This window comes from Dryobates pubescens, chromosome 3 (genome assembly GCF_014839835.1).
Source record: "Dryobates pubescens isolate bDryPub1 chromosome 3, bDryPub1.pri, whole genome shotgun sequence".
Classification (NCBI taxonomy): Eukaryota; Metazoa; Chordata; class Aves; order Piciformes; family Picidae; genus Dryobates; species Dryobates pubescens.
This window is the reverse complement of record NC_071614.1, coordinates 10,797,542-10,824,341: the sequence shown is the minus strand read 5'-3', so window position 1 is coordinate 10,824,341 and position 26,800 is coordinate 10,797,542. Positions and strand designations below refer to the sequence as shown.

Below are 26,800 nucleotides of genomic sequence, written 5' to 3'. Positions count from 1 at the left end.
GCTGTGCCAGGGGAGGTTTAGGCTGGATGGTAGGAAGAAATTCTTCCCAGCAAGAGAGATTGGCCATTGGAATGTGCTGCCCAGGGAGGTGGTGGAGTCACCATCACTGGAGGTGTTTAGGAAGAGACTGAAGGGGTGCTAGGTGCCATGGTTTAGTTGATCAGCTGGTGCTGGGTGATAGGTTGGACTTGATGATCTTAAAGGTCTTTTCCAACCGGTTAATCTATCCTATCCTATCCTATCCTATCCTATCCTATCCTATCCTATCCTATCCTATCCTACCATCCCTACCCTATCTCTGTGCCATGGGCTCACTGGTGGCTTCAGAGAACTTGGAGCCTGCTGATAAGAAAAGAATCATATGGGATCTTCCTTGTGCAAACAGCAAGTTCTCCTTGGTCTGGACTATAACTGGGCTCCTTTGAATTCTCTGCTGCTGGGTTTTTCAATGACTGGGGGTTTTTTTTAGCATTATTTCAGCCTCAGAATTAAAAATTCTAGGATTACTCAGTTCAAACCACCTATCAGATAAGCTGCTTGTCTGTTGGAGTGCTTCAAACACAGACAGGCTCTGATTCCTTGGGATCTTCAGTCACAAGAGCATTTGAGAGAAGCCCCCTCAATGGTCTTCCCATAGCAAAGGGCAAGGCCTCAGCATCAGTAGCAAGATGCTGTTAGAGCCTCACCTGGGTTTCTCTGGAGGAAGGAATGGATGCAGCAGGCACTTTACATATCAAGTCACAAACCAGTTTTGGGGATCTAAGAAGGGAGTGCTGGAAAATGATCCCTGCAAGCTACAAGTCTTTACCTGATATCATTTAAGGAAGCCTTTTTTTTTTGAGTACTCTTTCCAACGCCTACTCTGCTACTGTTCAAGAAGAAGGAAAAAAAGAGAGAGAGGTACAAGATGAGAGGCTCCTAAACCCACAAGGAGAAGGAAGAGCACACGTGCTCCAAAGGAGAGACTGCTCTATCAGGATAGGTCTCCTTCACACCAACAGGTCATAGTGACTCCAGAGCTGCTGGTTTGGATATCACCCTTTCAATCTCACAAAGAAAGATGACTCTGGTACCTGGCCCACAGATGAAAGGTTCCTTTTAGGCTTCTGGCCCTCAGACTACATGTAATACGAGTCAGAAGCCTAATGACTTTCATGTCTCAACCTGTTAGATGCTGCAGCCTGCAACCTATGCCTTGACTCATCCCTGGAGCAGTGCTCTTTCAGGCAAGATAATCAAGACCTTTTTTTTCCACAGACAGAAAGCTTCAGGAGGCTTCAGCTCACCCCATGATGTCTATGAGACCCTGCCTTGGTTTTGATCTCATTCATACATGTGGTAGCAGTAGAAAAGAAAACATGGAGCAATGTTGACCAAAGCCTTGAATTCAATAACACTAAGTCAGACTGACTGGCTCAAGCTCTGAGCAATAATTTATACTGAAGCCCAAATCTTACTGGAGAATTTGTACCCAGCACATATCGGACAATCACAGAACAATCGCAGTACGGTAGAGGTTGGAAGCCACCTCCAGAGATCATCAAGTCCAAACCCCCTGCCAAAGCAGGAACACATCCAGATGGGTCTTGAAAGTCTCCAGAGAAGGAAACTCCACCACCTCTCTGGGCAGCCTGTTGCAGTGCTCCAGCATCCAAACAGCAAAGAGGTTTTTCCTCTCCTATATACACAAACCTCAGCGGAAAAAGACGTTAAGGTGATATCTTACAGACAAAACCCCAAACTACTCTATCATGATTGCTTCATGCCATTGTCTTGACATTCAAAGGAGTTCAGTAATTGCTCTTTTTGAAGCTGCTAATGTTGGTGGGGGGGGGAAGAAATAAAATCTGAAGTTCTGGAAGGAGCTGGGAATTCCAGGTTCTAATAGCTGCCCTGGAAACATGCACTCATCAAGGGGTTCAAAAGACACTTCCTGTCAGAACTGAAGCACAAACGCATGTCAGAACAACTTGAAACAGAATCACTGTAGCTCCAGAGTTTGGGTTTTCTTTGAATGATGTCTGAAGAGCTTTAAAATGTTTCATTTATTAAGCTGGCTTTGATACTACAGAAAGAGCTTCCACTTTCAAGCGCTGCGACGGTTCGGTCGAACGCAGAATACATTAAGTTGAAGTTCCAGTGCCACCATGCACGCTGAGGAAAGACATTCCCAGTGTTTCTTCACTTAAAAAAAGCAATATGCTGCCCCAGTGAATCTGACATGGAAGCAGAAGCTGCTTGTCTTCACAGCCAAAGCCTCTCACACCGCACACACACCAGCTGCAGACACCATTACTACTCCAACTGCTGAAAAAACCACAACCTCCTAGCAGCTCAACACAAGCAGGTCCTAAAACAAATTCCCCCAAATAACAGACTGAAGAACAGTTCAAGTGTTTGCCAGACACTGTTTCAATCTCTCCTGGCAGGCCTGTGCTTTGGCAGGGCTTATGTTCAGATGGAACTTTTTGTGTTCCAGTTGGTGCCCGTTTCTGCCTGGCTTCTCCTTCCCTCTGCCTGGTTTTCCTTGAGGAAGCTGTCACAAGAAGGCCATGTGCCCAGCTCCTTCTCTATCTTATTCCTCTATGTAATGTTCCCTTCCTCTAGCCTTGCCAGCTCCTGGTGTCAGAGGCACTGCTCCAGTCCCACCTAAGATTGCATAGGCAGCACAACAGAGGCAGCAGTCCCAGTGACATCCATGGCTTACAACACCACCACCACATCACACCAGTGTGCCTGGTACCCTTTGGAAAGGCAAGGGATGAAGAAACTCAAACACTTCCTCCAAGGGGAAAGACCACGAACAGGAACACCACCTTCCTTCCAGAGCAGGATCAGGTGCTGAAGGGCAAGGTATAGACTACACTGCAGCACCTGCTAACTGATAACCAACTCTTGGAATTCCAATAGCTCTGCACTGTTTATCTGCTGTCACCACCACGTAATATCCACGTGTGGGCGTGTTCAATGCACTGTTGTAGAACAGTGCTGTCCTCTTAAAGCTCCACTCTAAGTTCATAGATTCAGAGAATGGTTCAGTTGGAAGGGATCTTAAAGATCATCCAGTTCCACCCCCACTGCCATGAGCAGGAACTCCTCCCAACCAGCCCAGGTTGCTCAAGGCCTCATCCAACCTGGCCTTGAACACCTCCAGGGAGGGGGCATCCACAGCCTCCCTGGGCAACCTGTTCCAGTGTCTCCCCACCCTCACTGGAAAGAATTTCTTCCTCATCTCTAGTCTGAATCTCCCATCTTCCAGCTTCAATCCATTCCCCCACTGTTCTGTCAGCACAAGCCTTCATAAAAAGTCCCTCCCCAGCTCTCCTGTAGTCCCCTTCAGGTTGGCTGGAAGGCTGCTCTAGGGTCTCCCTGGGGCCTTCTTTTCTCCAGGCTGAACAGCCCTAGCTCTCTCAGCCTGTCCCCATACTCTACTCAGGCATGCAGAAGTTTTCCATCTGCTTTAATGCCAGTGAGGTACCAGAGTCCCAAAACGTTTCATTCAGAAGGTGTTGTGAGAGTTAAGAGCCTAATTACCTGAGAACTCCTATGGTTCTATAAAAAGCATTCACTTAATGCTGTCCTATATTATTTCTTCCATACAACCTTGCCTTTACCTCAAGTGACACCTCTAAGATCACACCTTGAGAGTCCAGGAGAGCAGTTACTGCTCCAAAAGAAGCAAAGCAAATACCCCCACACCCCCACCTTTGGACTTGAAAGCAGTATCGCTACAGGTTTTGAATGGAATAAACCACAGAACGGGTGCCCTGGCAGCAAACCAGAACTCTAGCTGCTAGAAAGTGAAGTGCTCTTCACTCTCAGCTTCATTTTAGTTACATCCACGTGGGATTTGCAGAAGTGCCACTTGTCTGAAACACAGCGGAGCGGAGAAAGGAAAGTCAAGCCTCTACCCTCCCGCCAACGAAGAAACCTAATTTGCTTATTGAAACAAAAAGGCACTAATGCATCGTCCTGAGACAGCCCCAGGAGGTCCAAGCACGGAATGGAAGCAGAGGAGGTGCCAAAGACATGCAAGAAGAAGCTTTTGAAAGGTTACCTGGAATCAGGATATTTGGTAAGCGTGGCCAAGCTGCTGGTGTACATGTGCCCACCCACGTCAATGTGAACTGGCGCGTTGGATTTTGTGAGCTGTGCTGGAGTGGGGATGCCTTGATTGTTCAATGGAGATGCAGGGGATCTAGTGATCAGAGGTCTTGACATATTGGGCCGACTGTCCTGTGAAGAGAGAGACCTGGGGTTAATGATCTCCTTCATCAACCTCACAGAAAGCCACAGGCTCGAGCCAACAGCACCGTCTCATCGGCTCGCCTCACGATTTTTATCTTGGCAAAGCACAGGCAGATATTTGGCAGGTTTTAAAATCAATCCAGCCCCAGAGAGGCCTGAGTGGCACCGTGGGGCAGAAGGCTGTGATACACCCCACGAAGCAGAAGCCACCTTCAGTGAAACAAACTCCTCCTGAGCACCGCTGTGACAGAGAACCCGTACCAGAAACACCCAAACAAACAAAAACACCATCAAGAAAAGGTCATTCTCATATTTAAGATCAGATAAAGGCTCTGCCAGAAAGAGCTGCAGACAGAAAGGCCAAGAACAATTACTGTTTCCCTTAATTAAGGACGACCCCAGGTAGGTTTCCTGACCGTTCCCAAGCCCTCGGTGGCTGCCGCACGGTCAGAAGGGAGATACAAACCCTCAGCTCCTCCATCCTGCACACTCTCCTCTGGAATTCCCAATTCACATAGCACGGGAACGGAAGCAGAAACACCTGGACTAGTCAACTGCTCATGGACTGCAGACCCCTGGACTTCGACAGCCTTTGAGAGAGACATTTTCCATTTAAGAAGTTCGACGTATGGCGATGTGTGCCCCGGGCAGCCCCGCAGAGCCCGCAGCTCCCACAGCCTTCCCCGGGCGCGCGGCGGGAGCCGATGCCCTGCTGCCGACGGAAGCCAACTTGCAGTCACAAAGGCAGCGATGGAAACGCCAGCGAGGAGCAGAGCCAAGGCTGCGTGCGGCGGGTGGGGCAGGGCAGGGCAGGGCGAGCTGCTGGAGCCAGTAAGGCAGGCTGGGGATTAAAATAGACGAGCGCTTGAGAGCGGTTTGGAGGAGACGACGGCAACCCTGCTTTCCACTGGAGGAACGCTCCAGTGTGGCTGGAATCTTCTGGGGGGATGCCCTGAGAGCTAAAAGCCTTTGCAAATGACTCAAGTTTTACATTTAAAAGGTAAGCAAAGCAGTGAGAAGTCAGAATACACTTCGGCACAAAACTCTCTTTGTTCTTTCGACACGTTTTTGGCTGGGTTTGGTTCTTTTCCAGCTGCGAAAGGTGATGGGTTCCTTGTAAACAGCACAGAATGGTAGGGGCTGGAAGGGACCTTGAAAGATCATCCAGTCCAACCACCCTGACAGAGAAGGATCACCTAGAGTAGATCATACAGGAAAGCATCCAGGCAGGCTTTGAATGTCTCCAGAGAAGGAGACTCCACAACCTCTCTGGGCAGCCAACCTGGCAGAAGCAGAGCAGAGCATCACCACGAGAGTGAGTTACGAGGCATTCGGACCAGCCAAAGTCCACCCCCAACACTGTTTCTCCACTTTTTCAGGGCTGTGAAACCATAAAGGCAAGAGGAGCCAGGTAAATGTCTAACTGAAATGATTTACAGACCAAGGGTTGCACAATAAATCCCAGGAACACGTAACAAAAGGCATCTATAAACCACAAGGTACTTAACTAATTTTCTTTCATAGGCAAAAGCCAGCTTAGCTCAAACACTGAGGAAAAATGAAAGGCATGGACTAAAAAACCCCTCGTTCAGATGTTGTGGAGGGGAAGGGTTGGATTTCTCCTGCTCCTTTCTAAGCAGCAGTTAATATAACTCTGCAGAAATACCATCCCTGCAATCGCTTGAGGAGCTGCCTGCAGCGCAATGGAGGCAAGTCCAGGCAAAATAAGGTACACACGCTATGCAAAACCGATGTCTGCTGTAAATGCTATGTGGTACAACCACCACCCAAGATGCTACTGATCTGCCAGGCTGATATTTAGTAAAATAATGAAGAAAAAAAAAAAAAAAACAACAAGAATTAACAACCACTGGAAAGGTGGAAATAAGAAGGCAGGAAGGAATGATGCAGACTTGGGGAGGGGAAAAAAGCAGAGCAAAGCAGATGTTGGATGGTTTAGCAAGGGGAAAGCAGTGGCTACGAGGAAGGGAATGCATTTCAGAGATTGAAAGCAGACAAGGAGTTTGGGGGAAAAAACAAAATAAGTCATCAACAAAGGTTGAAACTGAAACAAAACAAATAAATTCTGTAACTTCTCCGAGGAAGACACCACCACCTTCCCTAGCAGGCTTCTCCCTGGCAGAAAAACCCAGCCCCGGCGCAACCCAGCAGACTGCAGCAGCACCGAGGCTCTAAGAGTTCTTCAATTGGACATATGCTCCTGTACACCCTGCCTGGGGCTGCCAGGCAGCAAATAAATGAAGAGATTTGCAGGGTTAATATTGTAGTTAGGCTGGGACCTCATTCAGCACGGCAGCGACAGCACTGCCTGCCTCGGACGCTGGAAGAATGTGTAGTATAAACACTGCTGCCAGGATGGGAGAGAGGTCAAAGGCAAAAGCAAGAAGCCCCAAGACCCTCAAACAAACCATTAGAAAAAGGAAACAGGTTCCAAAGCCAAGACAGAACCCAGCTGCCTTTTACAGAGTTTACAGGATCACAGGATATTAAGGGTTGGAAGGAACTTCTAGAGACCTTTGAGTCCAACCCCCCTGCCAGAGCAGGGCCACAGAAACTAGCACAGGTTGCACAGGAATGCATCCAGATAGGGCATGAAAGTCTCCAGAGAAGGAGACTCCACAACCTCTCTGGGCAGCCTGCTCCAGTGACCTTCACAGTGAAGAAGTTCCTCCTTGTGTTGAGGTGGAACCTCCTGTGCTGGAGTTTCTCTCCATTGCCCCTTGTCCTATCCCAGGGTGCAGCTAAGCAGAGCCTGTCCCCCCCCAGCTCTCACATATTTAGAAACATTTATTAAATCCCCTCTCAGCCTTCTCTTCTCCAGATTAAACAGCCCCAGGGCTTTCAGCCTCTCCTCATAAGGAGTGTTCCAGTGCCTCAGTCATTGTGGTAGCCCTCCATTGGACTCTCTCCAGTAGATAGACAGTAGTAGATCTACCTCCTGAAACACCCAGGCAATAGAAACACTTTCCAATAAAATCCTTTTGCTGTCTTATTTCACCCACTTTCAACATTCCCCCTTCAAGTTACCTGCATTTATAGTGCCTCAAGAAACAAGACATCTGCTCAGTGCTTAGATATTAACTGTAATGATGCTAACCTTGCTCCAGCCTTCGCTCACCAAGCACATTTCCCTGGGCAAAGCCACTTCACTTAGCGCTTTGGAGACCACTTGGAAATTAAGCACTGGTATTCCTGCTGCAGTTGCCCCAGATCAAATTAAAGCAGAAATGGGATGCAGAGAACTGGGTGCTTCAGAAACTCCCAGTTTCTTTGATGTGGTGAAACCACACCACCATAGAATTGGTTTTGGTTGGAAAAGACCTCTCAGATCACTGAATCCAACCTTTATCCAACTCTACCAACGAGTATGGCATAAAGAGCGCTCTGGCATTTAGCAGATCAGGGTTGAATCATTGCATTAATCAAATCATTGTATGGTTCAGCTATGGGAAGGACAAGAGAGGGGCAAACAGTCTCTCTCAAGAGAGGCTTGTGTTGGGTTGTTGCAGACATGGAAGTGAAGAAGCTCAGGTAAACTTAGAACAAGGCACTGTTGGTAAATTCAGCTTCTACCTCCTGAAGTGATTACAAATAGAATCAACCAGAGGAGAGGAGAAGGGAATCGTAGAAACTAGACTCAGGAGGATCCAGCAGGCTAAAGAGAAGAGCTGATGACATGAAGATTGAAAAAGCTCTTCAGAAGCCTTTCTTAGAATACATAGAATACATACATAGAATAAACCAGGTTGGAAGAGACCTTCAAGATCATCGTGTCCAACCCATCAACCAATCCAACACCACCTAATCAACTAAACCATGGCACCAAGCATCCCCATCAAGTCTCCTCCTGAACACCTCCAATGATGGTGACTCCACCACCTCGCCAGGCAGCCCATTCCAATGGGCAATCTTGGTGAGTGTGATGTCAGGCAGGTGAGACCTGCCCCACAGAAGGGTTTATAGCCCCCAGGTTTACAGCTCAGCCATGGCTCTTCCCACAGGGGGACCAACAGAGGTTGCCATCTGCCTCAGCAACCTCACCAACTGTACTCATGAGTGGGACACAGCTATGCTGGATGAGCAGCAACCTTCTGATCTACCAACAGCTCATTGGTCACTTGCTACCTTTTATTTCCAAACATTTTAATATCTAACCTAGAATAGGAAAAGGTAAAAAAAAAATAAATATAAAGCAAGGACAGGAAATCCCAGGGTTTACCAAAGCCCATGGGGACCAAGAATACTTCAAATACCCTGTGACAGATTTTTTCATTATTAGTACTCAAAGGTATTTTATTTCCCAACGAGTTTAAAAAGCAAAAGTGCTCTGGTGTCCGAATTTGTTACTGGAACTACCTACACAGAAGTGCTCAAAAATCGGTGCATTGGGCAGGTTTAAGGCATTTAGGCCACATAAAATGTCTCAGTTTTGGTCCAGCATGACAAACCACCGCTCTGTTAGAGCAGTCTGAGGCTCCTTCACTCTCTCACTGCATTTCTGAAGGAGTCTTTCAACAACAAGCATCTTGGTAGGTCCAAGTATCTGAATCTGCTTCTCATTCTCTGCTCTTGATAAGCCCTCCTGTAAGCTCCACAGAAGCAAACACAGCCCTGCCTGAAGTTCTGCTCCCTGGGATTTACAAAACTCCTTGTGATTCAGAATTTATTCTACTAATGATGGAGGAGGAGAGCTTTCAGATCACTTCTTCTCCCTGCCTGTTTCTTCCACACCACCTTTTCTCCCCAACTCCACTCAAGGACATTGCTTCCATTCCTGAATAAGCCTTTACACCTAGGCTGAAAACCCACAGTAGCTACAGTGCTGAGAGGCATCCATGCAACTGGTCTGCTAAAGAAAAGCAACACAGGGCCCAGGTCTCTCTTCTGGTAGCAAGTGGAAGACCTAAGAGCTGTCTGAAGAGCAAGAGCTGTCAGTGTGCTGCTCAGTGTACAAAAGAAATATCAAAGAGACAGGAGGCTTCCTCCTCCCCTCAGAATATTTGCTCACCTTAGCCTGCTGTGATTAGCAGTGGCTTCAGAAGTGTTATTTACACTCTGTGGTCAAGCAAAGTCATCCCAGCTCCTTTCTTAAGCCAGAAAACCTTGACAGAAGCCAGGCCACTGCAAGACAACCCCAGCTCGCTCACAGAGGGACCGACACTCAAGTACAAACCATCTACTTGACTCACTGGACTGTGAGGATCATTTTAGGTGGCAGGTCAGGACATTGCTGGCTTGGGTTATTACAGCCAACATCTTCCCTGTGAGCCAGCTCAGCTCAAGCAGCAGTATATATGTGCAACATGGACATATATTTGTGGCTGTAGCCTTGCATCCCATTCTCAAATTACCAGCTGCTCCCTGCCCAAGAAATGTCTCCTGCTGAGAAACTTCAAGTCACATATTTCTAACTCTCTTGGACTACAGCACCACAGAATGGTAGGGCCCTGGACCTCTGGAGATCACTGAGTCCAACCCCCCTGCCAAAGCAGGATCACCTAGGGCAGGCTGCACAGTAAAATGTGCAGGTGGGCTTTGAAAGTCCCCAGAAACAGAGACTCCACCACCCCTCTGAGCAGCCTGCCCCAGTGCTCTGCCACCCTGGAATTAAAGAAGTTCCTTCTCATGTTTAGACAGAACCTCTGATGTTCAAGTTTGTGCCTGTTGCCCCCTTGTCCTCTCACTGGGCATCACTGAATAAAGCCTGGCCCCATCCTCCTGACACCCACCCTTTAAGTACTGGTCAGCATTGCTGAGATACACCCCCACCCCCAGTCTGCTCTTCTCCAGACTCAAAAAGCTCCAATTCTCTCAGTCTTTCCTCCTGAAGGGAGATGTCCCAGGCCCCTCAGCATATTAGTGGCCCTGTGCTGGATTCTCTCCAGCAGTTCGCTGTTTCTCTTGAGCTGAGGTGCCCAGAACTGGACACAATACACCAGGTGTGTATGGGCAGAGTAGAGGGGAAGGAGAACCTTCCTCCACTTGCTGACCATACTCCTGATGCACCCCAGGAGGCCTTCTTGGCCACAAGGGCACACTGCTGGCTCATGGCATTCCTGTTGTCCATATTGTCTATAAGGACAGATGAGGACAAGCTTATCTTACCTAGTCCAGACCTTAGAAACAACAACCACACAGTGATTTCTTCTAAAGCCTCCAACCTGGTTGTATTCAGTATCTTCCACAACAGAAAGCCCTGTGAAAGATGTTTCTCCTCACAAGAAGCCTGGTGCCCAGGAGCAGCTAGCAACAGCACTCAGCACACACCACCTCCACCAGGACAGTCTCCTCTGAACACACACAACCCACTGCATGCAGAATGAATCCAAACAAACTTCAGAATCATAGAATCAATAAGGTTGGAAAAGACCTCAAAGATCAGCAAGTCCAACCTGTCACCCAACACCTCATGACTACTAAACCATGGCTCCAAGTGCCACAACCAATCCCCTCTTGAACACCTGCAGGGATGGTGACTCCAGCACCTCCCTGGGCAGCACATTCCAATGGCCAACAACTCTCTCTGGGAAGAACTTTCTCCTCACCTCCAGCCTAAACCTCCTCTGGCATAGCTTGAAACTATGTCCTCTTGTTCTGGTGCTGGTTGCCTGGGCGATGAGACCAACCCCCACCTGGCTCCAACCTCCCTTCAGGTAGTTGCAGACAGCAAGAAGGTCTCCCCTGAGCCTCCTCTTCTCCAGGCTAACCACCCCCAGCTCCCACAGCCTCTCCTTATGGGGCTTATGCCCAAGGCCTCTCCCCAGCCTCATTGTCCTTCTCTGGACACATTCAAGTGTCTTGATGTCCTTCTTAAATTGAGGGGCCCAGAAGACAAATCCCTTTTCCTCCAGTACAAAGAAGAAATCTCCCAAGCCTTGTGGACAGCTACAGACCAAACTCTGAACTAAACAGGAGACTGATGCTTGGGGATGGTGCCTGTGGGATGTGGCAAAACCCAGACCAAGTCCCTCATCCAAACCAGGAACATTAGGACTGCTCTCAGATGTGTCTCCTGCACCAGTGTTCCCATCTTGAGGATGCACTTTCTCCAAACAAACATTTCACTACACAGTAAACACAAAATCATCACAATCAGGTCTCACCACAATGCTTAACCAGGTACTGCCCCCTTCAACCCCCTCTCTGCCCCCAGCTTCTTATTTGATTCAGCAAAAACAGGCAGCACAACAAAGAGGCTGGAGAAGGCCTTTATTCAGCATCAACAATCTCAGTACAGCACAAAGAGCACTTCTGGAAGGTGCAGCAAACAGGCAGAGATAGGTGTTCAGGAAGCCCAAGTGCTTGTCCTGCTTGGAAGGGGAAAATGCCACCCTAGGCACCTCCGTGGGCTGGTGATGTCCTCACACAAAATTCTCTGGCCATGGCAGGCTGCATCCACAGATGACACAGAGCTGTGCTGGTCCCTCAGAGCACTGCAGGGAGGTCAAAGATGACCACATGCACAACAGAGTGCAAGCTGCATTTTGGTCTCTCATGGCACACGTGCCATTGCGATGCCTCCTCTTCACCTTCACTCTGAAGAAGCCAGAAGCACAAAGGAGTTGCAAGAGCTCTGCACATGTGAGCAGATCCGTGTTCTTTTGCTTCTTTACCCTTACACTGATGACTGATAGCTGTCTGAGGGCATGGTTGGGCTGCACTGGTGCCACTGGGTCTGCAAAACAAAGCAGCAGCACATCGTTTGCCCCAGCCACCACCTCCTCACCTTTTGCCTTTCACCACCACAATCCACCTGCTCTGCCCCTCACAGCTGGGAGCATTATGATTGCTGACTCTGAACATCACCAACTACATCTGTGAAGCAAAACTCCACTGCAGTTGTGTTTGAGTGTCACAGGAGACACAGGCCCAGCACACTGGCAGCTGCCATTTGGTGCCACAGTAAGCTGGGATACCAGGTCTCCCGAGGCTCAGCATAGTATCATAGTATCAGTCAGGGTTGGAAGGGACCACAAGGATCATTGAGTTCCAACCCCCCTGCCATGGGCAGGGACACCCCACACTAGATCAGGCTGGCCAGAGCCTCATCCAGCCTGCTCTTAAACACCTCCAGGGATGGCACCCAACCACCTCCCTGGACAACCCATTCCAGGGCTTCACCACTCTCATGGTGAAGAACTTCCTCCTCACATCCAGCCTGAATCTCCCCACCTCCAGCTTCATTCCATTCCCCCTAGTCCTATCACTACCTGAGATCCTGAGAAGTCCCTCCCCAGCCTTCTTGTAGCCCCCTTCAGATCCTGGAAGGCCAACAGCAGCTGCACTAGAATTGTTATTTGGGAGGAAAAGCCTCATTTTAAATCCAGAATCACTGCCAACACATGACAAAAGGTCCAATTATTCTGTGCAAGACAGTCAAATGCAACGCAGAGCTTGAGAAGCAGATATGATCTTGGAGGTCTCTTCCAACCTTAGTGATGCTGTGATAGGTATTATCATGGGATCACAGAATGCATCAGGTTGGAAGGGACCCTCCAAGGCCATCTTGTGAGCAGGGACATCCCCAACTAGATCAAGTTGCTCAGGGCCCCATCAAGTTTGACCTTGAATGCCTCCAGGGATGGGGCTTCCACCACCTCCCTGGGCAGCCTGCTCCAGTATTTCATTGCCTTCATGGCAAAGAATTTCTCCCTAATGTCCAACCTAAATCTGCCCTGCTCCAGCTTCAAACCACTGTCCCTCATCCTATCACTACCAGCCCTTGTCAAAAGTCCCTCCACAGCTTTTTTTGTGGGTCCCTTTCACTTCATGCTGCTGTGATGGTGTTCTCCTGAGAGGCTGAGGAACCCAAGCCAGCAGAACACCTACCAAGCAGCCCCACACTGAACCTGTTAGTGAGTTTGGGGCAAGTTTTCATATTAATAAAATCATAATCAATATTTTTACTAATACCCTATTTGCCTTACTATTTTTGGTTTGGTAATCACAGAATTGTCAGGGTTGGAAGGGACCTCAAGGATCAGCCACTTCCAACCCCCCTGCCATGGGCAGGGACACCTCACACTACAGCAGGTTGCTCACAGCCACATCCAGCCTGGCTGCAAGCACCTCCAGGCATGAGGCTTCCACCACCTTCCTGGGCCCCACCAAGCAGCTGCTCAGTGCAGCCCCACCAGTGCCATGCTTGCAGCACTCAGGATCACTTGCAGCTCTGCATTTTAGCAAGGTGGATGTGCCAAGGCTTCCTGAGACAGGGCACAGAGACACCCAGAGGGCTCCATCACAGCCAAGGTGTAAGGCACAGGCCACCATGAAACAAAGAGAGAGTGATTGCCCATTGTAATGGGCTGCCCAGGAAGGTGGTGGAGTCACCACCATTGGAGGTGTTCAGGAGGAGACTTGATGGGGTGCTTGGTGCCATGGGTTAGTTGTTTAGGTGGGCTGGATTGGTTGATGGGTTGGACACGATGATCTTGAAGGTCTCTTCCAACCTGGTCTATTCTATACAATCACATTCTAAAAACTTATCTGAAACCCCTTCCTGGGGCTGCCAGGAGCTGTCTGAGGCTGGCTACTGTAATCCTGCAATAGGCCACATAAAGACCAAGCCTACCAAGGTGATAATGGCCCTCTTGTCACACCAGAGAATATAGCAGAGGTGAGCACTTACCTGATGGGCCAATTTTAACTGCTACATCCTCCTTGTCCCAGAGGCACTGACCCCCAGGCCTCCCCAGATGGAGGTCCCTGGCTCCGCATCCTGCTTGCAGCCTTCTCCTCCTTGAGATGCTGGAGCTGCTGAGCATGCACACCTGCTCAGTGCTCAAGTGCTGGAAGAGTTTGTGGTTGTGCTTCCTGGGTAGAACAAGCCTTGATGGGACTTCAGCAGAGCTGAGCAGGACCTAGGATAAACGTCACAGGGACAGAGAACCAAATGGAAGGCAAGGGGCTGAGGGAAGCCAGGTGTTTGTGCTGGATGGAGAGAGCTGCCTACCTGGAGATGCAGGGCAGTCAAAAAAGCCCTTTGAGAAGAGCCTGAAGACACTTGGAGAACTCCAGTGTCTTGTAGCTGAGTCTGCAGCACACAACAACCTTCAGCAGAACAGCTCTAACCACACCTTCAGCAGAAAGTGGCCACTAGGACCTTGAGAAAAATCTCTAATGAGGTGGATTAAAAGGGTTTAGAGATAAGGGCAGGAGTCAAATGAGGCCATGTGCTCCTGCCAGCATGGCAGCAAAGGTTGAGTCCAAAACCTGGGAATGGTCAAGTTTGCAGAGACAGGATGTCTCTTCTCATGGGCTTACAAACTCCCCTGAAAAGTCCTCCAAGCCTGGAAGCTGCAGGCAAGAGTTAAATACCTCCCTGGAGATATTCCACACACCTCTACCCCTTCTGGGAGAGTAACTCAGCCCTTTGCTCCTTTGGGTAAGCAGTGCTGAGGCCAGCCCCAATGTTTTCATTCATTACATTCAGGCCCTGCCAGTGAAGCTCTGCTCTTCTGCACTGCTATCATTTCTTGCTTTGGCCAAGCAAGAGCTTAAATGTAGCTGCCAGGACTTGACTCCAGCCCATAACTGCAGCAGGATCTTTGACATCCATCCCACACCCCAAAAAAATCACAGAATCACCAAGGTTGGAAGAGACCTCAAAGATCATCAAGTCCAACCTGTCACCACAGACCCCATGACTAAACCATGGCACCAAGTGCCACGTCCAACCCCCTCTTGAACACCTCCAGGCGTGGTGACTCCACCACCTCCCTGAGCAGCACATCCCAATGGCCAACAACTCTCTCTGTGAAGAACTTTATCCTCACCTCCTGCCTAAACTTCCCCTGGCACAGCCTGAGACTGTGTCCTCTTGTTCTGGAGCTCGTTGCTTGAGAGAAGAGACCAAGCCCCACCTGGCTACAGCCTCCCTTCAGGTAGCTGTAGAGAGCAAGAAGGTCTCCCCTGAGCCTCCTCTCTCCAGGCTCAGCAACCCCAGCTCCCTCAGCCTCTCCTCACAGGGCTGTGCTCCAGACCCCACCCCAGCTTTGTTGCCCTTCTCTGGACACCTTCCAGCATCTCAACATCTTTCCTAAACAGCTCTCAATGTCCTTCTTAAACTGAGGGGCCCAGAACTGGACACAAATCCACACACCACTCGGGGGTCCAGCCCAGATTCCCCACCCCTTGCAAGCTCACACACTTCCACCAGCCACACTGCCTTTCCTGATGGAGGCAGACAACTTCTGTGGCCTTCAGATGTGCTGATTCCACCCTTGCTCAGTAGAGCAGCAGTTTAATTTACAAGCAAAACCGGACTGGAGAGCTGCTCCCAATTGCTGCACGGCACACCACTGCCCACCTGGCACTGGCTTAACCACAGGGTGTTTACCCCAGCAGGCAAAGCCATCCCCTAACCATGCTGCAGGACCCAGTGTTTAGACACAGGACACCAGACTGAAGGTCAACAGACCTGCCCTGCTGCTTATTAGGAAGAAATTCATGACAGTGAGGGTGCAGAGACACTGGAGCAGGTTGCCCAGGGAGGTTGTGGATGTTCCCTCCCTGGAGGTGTTTAAGGCCAGGTTGAAAGAGGCTTTGGGCAGCCTGGAAGCATGGAAAGTGTCCCTGCCCATGGACTTGATGATCTCTGAAGTCTTTTCCAACCTGGTTGATTCTATGATCTTCCAGGTCCCTTCCAAACCCAAACCATTCTATGACTGTAATGGAGTGCTATGATAGGAGCCAACTGGATACTTGGCCCTTCAGGCCACTTGTTCCACCAGAAGCTTGTTGATTCTGCACCAGCTCCTACTCAAACCAGCAATAAAACTGATTTAGGAGTGACCAAAAGGGAGCAGAACTCCCCAGCCTGAACCTCCTCTACCTGGGCATGCCCAGCATACAGCCTTTTATGACATGCATGAAGCACCTTCGTGACCTTCACTCAGCCTTCTTTACTCTCACATATTTAAGGAAGACCCTGCCAGATGCTGCAGCAAGTACTGCAAGCCAGAAAGTGCCAAGAGCCCCCTCAGACTCAGCAAGAGAAAGGCTGCAGCCACTGTGGGCACTCCTTCCAAAACTAAAAACAAAGGAAATGCTATTAAAGGGATGAGCAGTCCTGGGGAAAGAGGCTGCCAGGTCTGAGGAGCCTTCAGCAGCTGACACAAAAGTCTTTACTGCTGCTGCTGCTGCCCTGAGGACAGTTTCAGTTACTTGCCTTAAACCTGAAAACAGGTCTCTTTTTCTTCTCTTGCCTCCCTCAGACCTCAGGTAGCAGAGACATGAATTCACCTGCACTTCCCCAGGAAAGCAAGCACACAAAGGGACCTTCACCTTTGGGCAAAGGACAGAGGTGACACCAGACCAGTTCTCCTCTGTAGAGGGCTCCATTCATTGCAGCCAGCAGCACTCCTCCAGATGCCTTGGACCATCTCATCCCTACTCCAGCTCCTTTGCAGGCAACGTGCCTGTGTCCTCTGGGGCTCCATCCAGAGCTGGGACCCCCTCCCTGAAAGAGGCATCTGCTTAGGCAGCTCTCTCCTGTCCCTGGAAATAGCCCAGCACAGAGCAGCTGACAGCTCCTGCTGCCTCCATGAGGGATGGAGGATCTCCCAGCTGCAGGAAAGACAGGCAGGCAGCAGCCACCTGCACCCCATGTGTGTTACATGGCATTCAGAGCAGGAACAGACACAGGGAAGGAGAGCTCTACTGCATACATTTCTGGGGATCTCAGCACAAGGACAGGGAACTGCTGAAGCAGGTCCAGAAGAGCCACAAAGATGATCAGGGGGTTGGAGAACCTCCCCTGTGGGGACAGGCTGAGAGAGTTGGGGCTGTTCAGCCTGGAGAAGAGAAGGCTCCGGGGAGACCTTCAAGCAGCCCTGCAGTACCAGAAGGGGCTCCAGGAGGGCTGGGGAGGGACTTTTGACAAGGGCTGGGACTGACAGGATGAGGGGGAATGGATTGAAGCTGGAAGAGGGCAGATTGAGACTGGAGATTAGAAAGAAATTCTTTGCACTGAGGGTGGTGAGACACTGGCACAGGTTGAGGCTGCAGATGTCCCCTCCCTGGAGGTGTTCAAGGTCAGGTTGGATGAGACCTTGAGCAAGCTGGGCTGGTGGGAGGTGTCCCTGCCCGTGGCATGGGGGTTGGAACTGGATGATCTTTAAGGTCCCTTCCAACCCAAACCATTCTATGAATCCATCTTCTAACTGTTCCCAGGTGGACACCTCAAAGGCTGAGCTGCATTAGCAATGCAGTTATTTAGTCAGACTCCTCACTCAAGTGCTGCTGCCTTTCATCCCCTTCTCGCAGCCACTCTGCACAGACTGTGTCAGGGATTTTTGCATAAGAAAAGGACAAGTACAAAACCCCACTCCCTCCTGGGCTTAGGAGGAAAAAGGACTTCTGCTTGCCAGAACCACGCTGCCACATTTGAATGGGAAAATTAAACAAATCTTTAGGAGCTGGTGTCAAAGTTTGGAGTGGGAAAAGCAACCAACTGGGTTCCATTCCTCTCAGGCCGAGTTTGCCGCTTGGCTGATAATCTTCTGGTGAGAAGCAACAGCAAAAGCCAAGCACTGCTAGAATCTGCCTGTTTTGCTTGCCACTTAAGATCCTATCAGGAGCAGAGTCATAGATTTGTTAGGCTTGGAAGGGACCTTGAAGTGTCCTCCATAAAGCAGCTGAGCTCCTTGGAAGAAGTAGAATCATAGAATTGTCAGGGCTGGAAGGGACCTCAGGGATCAGCCACTTCCAAGCCCACTGCCATGGCCAGGGACACCTCACACTACAGCAGGTTGCTCACAGCCACATCCAGCCTGGCTGCAAACACCTCCAGGGATGAGGCTTCCACCACCTCCCTGGGCAACCTGTGCCAGGCTCTCACCACCCTCATGGGGAACAACTTCTTCCTAACATCCAATCTCAATCTACCCATTTCTAGTTTTGCTCCATCCCCCCCAGTCCTATCACTCCCTGACACCCTCAAAGGTCCCTCCCCAGCTTTCTTGGAGCCCCCTTCAGATCCTGGAAGGCCACAATGAGGTCTCCTCAGAGCCTTCTCTTCTCCATACTGAAAAGCCCCAACTCCCTCAGTCTGTCCTCATAGCAGAGCAGCTCCAGCCCTCTGCTCATCCTCGTGGCCCTTCTCTGGACACCTTCCAGCACCTCCAGATCCTTCCTGGCACAGAGGCTCCAGAACTGGACCCAGAGCTCCAGGTGTGGTCTCAGCAGAGGGGAGCAGAGGAGGAGAATCCTGCCTTGAGTACATGACTAAAGGTCACCATCTCCAACTGCAGACCTAGCTGAAGATTTTAAAGACCCTTTAAAAAAAAAACCCCAAACCCCAACCCAACCAACCCAACAACCCCCACCCCAGACTTCAGTGGGGTAACATCAGACACTGTCAGAATTTGAGCAATGGTTTGGGGCTTTTTTTCCACACCCCCCACCTTCTCCTTCAGCTCTGACTCCACAAACTGCACAAGAAAGCTAAACCCCCTGCTGCTGCCTCATTTGAAGTTAATTTACGCTCCAGTTTGAAGAGCACCTGCCCTTGGGTATGTTCCAGGAGAACATCTACCTTTCCACAAAGGGAGGCTAACACCCATTGTAAAACTTCCAGAGGCACATTAGATGTCTGTTCAGGCCCCCCAGCGATTTCACCCTTAGAAGTGGAAGGAACGCTGCCAGTTCCAGCCTGTGCTGAGGAAACATGAGTTATAATTTCACCCTGGGAAAATTGCTGAACTGGGAGCTTCTGGTGTGGCATAGGGCCTTGCCTTCGCAATCCAATGGTTCTTTTGATTCAGAGAGGCTTTGAAAAGGGTGGTGATGAAAAACATAGCCTCTCCCTTTGAATCAGCCAGCCACCTGCTTTCCTCTGCGCTTTTCAAACTCGGGTTATTCATTTGCCCAGGAGCGGGAGGAGATAAAACTGACCTGGCCAGAGGAGATGCAGCATTGGACATCCCAGCAGGCCACTGGCTACCTCAGACTGAACAGGCAAAGAACAACACCCAGCCTCCAGCTACCCTCAGGTGGTCTCTTAGGGACCTCCAGGTAGCCTCCAGCTACCCTCGGGTGGTCTCGTAGGGACCTCCAGGTAGCCTCCAGCTACCCTCGGGTGGTCTCTTAGGGACCTCCAGGTAGCCTCCAGCTACCCTCGGGTGGTCTCGTAGGGACCTTCAGGTAGCCTCCAGCTACCCTCAGGTGGTCTCGTAGGGACCCTCAGGTAGCCTCCAGCTACCCTCGGGTGGTCTCGTAGGGACCCTCAGGTAGCCTCCAGCTACCCTTGGGTGGTCTCTTAGGGACCTCCAGGTAGTCTCCAGCTACCCTCGGGTAGTCTCCAGCTACCCTCAGGTAGTCTTTACTGTTTGGAATCATCTTAAATAAAACACAAGAAAGCTTCTATGAGCTCTTCCTGCCACAGGAAGAGGGGAAAGGAAAGGGGCAGATTCTAAGGGTCCAGTAAAAGTGAGTCTTTGAGATCACAGAATCACAGGATGGGATGAGTTGGGTTGGAAGGGACCTTCATGATCATCCACTTCCAACCCCTCCACCATGGGCAGGGACACCTCGCACCAGCCCAGGCTGTTCAAGGCCTCATCCAGCCTGGGCTGAACACCTCCAAGGAGGGGACATCCACAGCCTCCCTGGGCAACCTGTTCCAGTGTCTCCCCACCCTCACTCTAAAGAATTTCTTCCTGCTCTCCAGTCTACATCTCCTTCCTTCCAGCTTCAATCCATTGCCCCTCCTCCTGTCACTCCAATCCCTTGTGAAAAGTCCTTCCCCAGCTTTCTTGTAGCCCCTTTCAGGCTCTGTAAGGCTGCTGGAGCACACAAGAGCTCTGAGCACCCTCCAGATGCTGCTTGCAGCCAGCAATAACAAAGTATTCCCAGACAGAATGGTAATTCTGAAGACATTACGTCCACTTAGTAATTATGGGACTAGACAATAAAACAGAGAGACAGCTTCATCTGCAACCTCACTGCAGAGAGAGGGCACAAAAGGGCTTTAAAGCCACACATTTGTAATTATTCACTGATGATGAAGGCAGAGGCAGACCTGCAGTTTCAACAGCTGGTAGACAAGCAGAGATCACAGAATCGACCAGGTTGGAAGAGAGCTCCAAGGTTATCAAGTTTAACTGATCACCCAACCCTATCTAATCAACCAGACCATGGCCCTAAGTGCCTCATCCAGGCTGTTCTTAAGCACCTCCAGGGACATTGACCCCACCACCTCCCTGGGCAGCACATTCCAATGGCCAAGCTCTCTTTCTCTGAAGAATTTCTCCCTAACCTCCAGCCTAAACCTCCCCTGGCACAGCTTGAGACTGTGTCCTCTTGTTCTGGTGCCAGTTGCCTGGGAGAAGAGACCAACCCCCACCTGGCTACAAACTCCCTTCAGGGAGTTGGAGAGAGCAAGAAGGTCTCCCCTGAGCCTCCTCTTCTCCAGGCTAAGCAACCCCAGCTCCCTCAGCCTCTGCTCACAGGGCTGTGCTCCAGACCCCTCCCCAGCTTTGTTGCCCTTCTCTGGACACCTTCAAGTCTCTCAATGTCCTTCTTAAACTGAGGAACCCAGAACTGGACACAGGACTCAAGGTGTGGCCTAACCAGTGCTGAGCACAGGGCACAATGACTTCCCTGCTCCTGCTGGCCACACTGTTCCTGATGCAGGCCAGGATGCCATTGGCCTTCTTGGCCACCTGGGCACACTGCTGGCTCATGTTCAGCTGCTATCAACCAGCACCCCCAGGTCCCTTTCTGCCTGGCTGCCCTCTAGCCACTCTGTCCCCAGCCCAGGAGGGCTGACTTTAAGGAGCCCTGCATCATCTCTGGGATTTCCTCCTCTCTTCCATCCACCTCCCCACCCAGCAGGTCCCTGAAACTGAACTCTGCCAAGCCAGGAGCCCATCTCTCCAAACTGACAGCCTGCTGAAACCCCACCAGGAGGAGAGAGACTGCCAAGAGGGAGGAGAGCAGGAGGGATAGGTGAAAGTTGAACTTACTGAGAATGGGCTTTTTGGAAGTCCTTCTCAAGCCAGGCTGCAATAGGGAGCGTTTGCTGGGCTCCACCACGATCCCATGCATTTCCAGGGCTAGCTGGAACTTCTTCCTCTCCTCTTGTAACTCACCTTAAAATTATCAGCCTACAGATTTCATAACAAGTGGGAGAATGAAAAAGCCTCAACACTATCATGAGAGAAATCATACTGTCATGAGCTATTTCAAAACACATAAGTGGGTTACCTAACACCTGGGGACAAGCAACCCAACACCATACAGGTGCTCATGGTGGAGGGACAGGTAACAGCCTCCTGCTCAAAATACACATCCAAGGCAGTGTGCAGCAGTGGGGCTCCCCAGAGCTCTGGAAATGGGTTATCACAGGCTCACAGGATGTCAGGGGTTGGAAGGGACCTTTGAAGATCATTGAGTCCAACTCCCCTGCTAGAGCAGGGCCATAGAATCCATCACAGGTCACACAGGAGCACATCCAGATGGGTCTGGAAAGGCTCCAGAGAAGGAGACTCCACAACCTCTCTGGGCAGCCTGCTCCAGTGCCCTGTGACCCTCACAGTGAAGAAGTTCCTCCTCATGCTGAGGTGGAACCTTCTGTGCTGGAGTTTCTATCCATTGCCCTTTGTCCTATCCCAGGGAGCAAGTGAGCAGAGCCTGTGCCCTCCCTCCTGACCCCCAGCCCTCAGATATTTAGAACCATTTATTAAATCCCCTCTCAGTCTTCTCCTCTCCAGACTAACCATCCCCAGGGCTCTCAGCCTCTCCTCACCAGGTAGTGCTGCAGTCCCTCCAGCATCCTGTTAGCCCTCCCTAGGACTCTCCCCTATAGCTCCAGACTGAGAGCTCTCAGCCACATCTGGCCTCTGCAGTAGAAAAAGCACAAACTTAAAGAAGGATCAAGACTACAAGATGTGGAAGTATCTTTTCTACAAGTTTAACAAACTTTAGAAGAATTATTTGAGTCTCAAAAGCATGAGAAAGTGTCAGGAAGAGACAACCACCAACTGATACAGAGGGACAAGATGCCAGCCAGAGGGACCTGGCCAGGCTGGAGAGGTGGCTCAGGTGAACCTCTTGAGGTTCAACAAGAGCAAGTGCAGGGTTCTGCACCTGGGCTGGAACAATCCTCACTGTCAGTACAGACTGGGGGAGGAGGTGATAGAAAGCATCCCTGAGGAAAAGGACTTGGGGGTGCTGTTGGATGAGAAGCTGGACATGAGCAGTGTGAGCTTGCAGCACAGAAGGCAAATCACAGCCTGGGCTGCATCCAAAGCAGCATTGCCAGAGATCCAGAGAGGTGACTCTGCCACTTTGCTCTGGTGAGACCTCACCTGCAGTGCTGTGTGCAGGTCTGGAGCCCTAAATATAGGGAGGACACGGACCTGATGGAGAGGGTCCAGAGGAGGCCATGAAAATGATCAGGGGGTTGGAGCACCTCTGCTACAAGGACAGACTGAGGGATCTGGGGGTGTTCAGCCTGGAGAGGAGAGGGCTCCAGGAAGACCTAAAAGCAGCCTGCCAGCACCTGAAGGGGGCTACAAGAAGGATGGGGGGAGACTGTTTGCAAAGGCCTGCAGGGACAGGACGAGAGGCAATGGCTTCAAACTAGAGTAGAGCAGATTGAGATTGGATGTTAGGAACAAATTCTTTATGATGAGGGTGATGGAACACTGGAACAGATTGCCCAGGGAGGTGGTTGAGGGCACTTCCCTGGAGATATTCATGGTGAGGCTCAACAGGACTCTGGGCAGCCTGATCTAGTTGAGGATGTCCCTGCTGACTGTGAGGAGGTCAGACTGGCTGACCTTTGGAGGTCCCTTCTGGCCCAGACCATTCTATGATGAACTAAAAATGTTCAAAACCATGTGCAAAAAAAAACCCCAAACCCTAGCACATCCCAGCAGGGAGCTGAGAAGCTGAAGAAACAGCACAAGAGGAGCAGCCAGGTAAAGGGACAATTGTGCACAGTGACACATCCAGAGTCCTTAAAAGACCAATTCCAGATACAGCCTGGGAGATAACATCTCTAAGTATTTTATCTGGAGCTGGCTGTGTTTGAGGGAAACATCAGGAAGGCCTCACAGCTTGTGTCTTACTTAATGCTTGCCTCCTGCTGGTTTATTTGATGGCTGTCTCCTGCCCAGAGGAGCTGTGCAGGGAACCATCAGCTCCCTCCCCAGCATGGAAGAGGAGGAAAGCAGAGAGGCTGAAGCACTGCTGCTCCTGCAAGAGGCAAGGAAGGCAAGGAGCAACAGAGACACAAAAACTATGCTAGGAGTGGGAAACTGAAGCATCCTTCCTTGGAACGACAAAGCCCTGCAAGAAAAAGAAAAGGGCAAGCAAAAGGAGGAGGAGGAGGAGGAAGAGGCTCCATTGAACTGGGAAGGGTGGTGAAATAAACCCTGCTCCCAAACAACAAAACCCAGAAGCATTTTAGCTGACAGGTTTGGTCTCCCCCCTGGTACAAAGACTCACACAGCTTGCCTCAGGGAGAGACAAACTGTAATGTCAGAAACACAAGAACATGGGGGACAAAAAGGAAAGGTTTCAGGGGTCTTCTTCTGGTCATCTAGCACAGGGTAACAGAAAGTGACTTCAGCAACAATTCTTAATGAGCCAGCATGTGCCCAGGTGGCCAAGGACACCAGCAGCCTGGCCTGGATCAGCAATAGTGTGGCCAGCAGGAGCAGGGCAGGGATTGCCCTCCTGCACTCAGCACTGGTGAGGCTGCACCTTGAGTGCTGGGTTCAGTTTTGGGGCACTCACTCCGAGGACATTGGGAGGCTGAAGCAGGTCCAGAGAAGGGCAACAAAGCTGGGGAAGGGTCTGGAGAAGAGGGCTGGGGAGGGGCAGCTGAGGGAGCTGGGGGTGTTTAGGGTGGAGAAGAGGAGGCTAAAGGGAGACCTCATTGCTCTCTACAGCTCCCTGAGAGGAGGCTGGAGCCAGGTGGCTGTTAGTCTCTTTTCTTCCTAGTGTCAGGTGATAGGAGAGGAAATGGCCTGAAACTGTGCCAGGGGAGGGTTAGGTTGGAGACTAGGAAACATTTCTTCACTGCAAGAGTGGTCAGGGATTGGAACAGGCTGCCCAGGGGAGTGGTGGAACCATCATCCCTGGGGGTGTACTCAAAGCATGAAGACATGGCACTTTGGACAGGATTTATTGGGCATGGTGGTGTTGAGCTGATGGTTGGACTTGATAACCTTAGAGGTCTTTTCCAAACATAATGTTTCTGTATTTCTGAGATTCTGCATCACAGATCTGTCTCCTGGCACCCATCTTCCATCCCTCAACACTCAACACAGTGTTTGAATTCTGCTGACCACCACTATGGAGATGAAGACCTGAAGGGGATTCATTTGGGGAGAAGCCTTTCTGTGGGGTGATGGGGTGGAGAAGGAGAAACCATGGCCAGATTGCTCTGTTTTTGTTGTTTGGGTTTATTTTCCTCAGCAGAAACACTAAACCTCCTAATTTCCACCCATGCTGCCTTGCCCAGCAGGCAGAGCTTCATCCCAGGTGACACAAAGGGTGAGGGTATGTGTGCACCTTGTTCCACATGTTTGACAAGCAGTCTGGAATGAGGTGTGGCCAGTGGAATTCTTAGCTCCAGCCCTGGCCAGGAGAGGTGGCTGGATGCCAGCCACACCGTAAGTCTTGTCATCAAGAAAGGTCCTGAGGATCCCAACCCTTTCTCATAGCTGTGCCACAGGTACAGAACAAACCTCTGCTGCAGCCATGCTTCATTGGCAGCCACAGGAATCTTTCCTGCCACTCTCACTCCAACAAAACCTCTCAATCCACCTCCTAGTGAGGTGTTCAACACTGAGCAGCTCCACTGACAAGAAGCAAGTCTGGAAGTTTCCAGTGATAAGGCTGGAGGCTCACCAAGCACAGGCACAATGAAGCAAACCTGGAGATACAGCATCTGGGGCTCAGGAATCTGAACTCATGGCTGAGCTTGAGCACTAGCAGTTACACCAGAAATGGTTTTCAACACTAAACTTCACTAAACATCAACACTAAGAGGTCCTGAGGATCCCAACCCTCTCTCAGAGACATGCCACAGGTACAGAACAAACCTCTGCTGCAGCCATGGCTGGTTGGCAGCCACAGGAATCTTTCCTGCCACACTCACTCCAACAAAACCTCTCAATCCATCTCCCAGTGAGGTGCTCAACACTGAGCAGCTCCACTGACAAGAAGCAAGTCTGGAAGTTTCCAGTGATAAGGCTGGAGGCTCACCAAGCACAGGCACAACGAAGGACACCAGGAGAGTCATCATTTGGGGCTCAGGAATCTGAACTCATGGCTGAGCTTGAGCAGTAGCAGTTACACCAGAAATGGCTTTCAACACTAAAGTTCAAGTGAGGCCCTGAGGATCCCAACCCTCTCTCACAGACATGCCAAGAACCAAGCCTGGAAGCTTCCAGGAGGCTGGCAGAAGGCAGCTAGTGATAAGGCTCACCAAGCACAGGCACAATGAAGCAAACCTGGAGGTTCAGCATCTGGGGCTCAGGAACCTGAACTCAGGGCTGAGCTTGAGCAGTAGCAGCTACACCAGAAATGGTTTTAAAGACAAAAAGGGAACTGAAGACCAGCAGATAAACTCCAACAGACATGTGCAAGTTCGAGGCCAGGATGCTGATTGAATTATATAAAGGATGGTCCATACTAATTCCTCCCATCACATGCCTGCCACCATTTGGTTCAGAAAAAAGGCCCTGAGTGTGTTTTTTCCTTCTTGCCCTTCTTCTGGCTCTTTTGCCACACCAGTGCTGGTTTGCATTAGGTCTATTTTGAGCTAAATCAAATAGGAGAAGCAGGGTTCTGATGCAGCAGCAGCAATAAATGGGGTTAGCCTGGCATTGATCTGTGTAAAGGGGCCAAAGCTAGGACTGCCAGAAGCAAAACGTGGTCAGTGAACTCCACAGCACCAAGAGTGACCCTGCAGCTGAATTCCTAGCCCTGATTACAACAGAAAGAGACTTGCTTTGCTGAACAAAGAGTGTTTCAGGCAGCAGATTAGCAAGAGAAAGTCTACTTGCAGTGGCAGACAGACCAAAACCAAGAAGCACAGTGCACTTCAGAGGACTCAACAAGCTTCTGAACAGTGCAGAACAAATGCCTGCCTTGCTCTGTGCTTCCTCTAAGACAGTCTTAGGTCCAAATGCTGAAGAAACAGTAACTTTCTTTTGCATCCCAGTGAAGCAGCTTCAGTTAGTAAGTGGGCAGCAGCCAAAAATCACAATGAGGACAGCACAAAGGGAAAAAAGCTGCCTGGCAGACTAAGGGCATTTGTCTTGCAGCCCTGCAGAAAGGGAAATCACATTTACTATAGGAGGAAAGGCCCCTTTGAGAAATCACACTTAAAATTCCCCCAGCAAACTTAGAGAGCAGGAGGATTTCTCAGAGCTCAGGGAACAGGGCTCAAACTCACTGTGCTCTGTGTGCCTGAGCTGCCGTGCAGCACCAACCACCCTGAGCCCAGCAGTAAATCCAGCCCCATGACCATCAGGGATCTACCATGGAGAACAAAGTGGCTCTTATT

At 50.4% G+C, this 26,800-nt stretch overlaps 1 protein-coding gene across 1 annotated transcript in view; it reads right to left on the bottom strand.

Moving 5' to 3' along the window:
• Positions 1 to 4,053: 4,053 nt before the first annotated feature.
• The window catches only part of KCTD1 (potassium channel tetramerization domain containing 1), a 52,646-nt gene continuing 29,899 nt past the window's right edge, over positions 4,054 to 26,800 (bottom strand). Inside the window, exon 2 of the mRNA XM_054180140.1 lies at positions 4,054 to 4,236. Within this exon, the coding sequence (XP_054036115.1) occupies positions 4,054 to 4,236 (183 nt within the window). The remainder of the gene's footprint in view (positions 4,237 to 26,800) is intronic.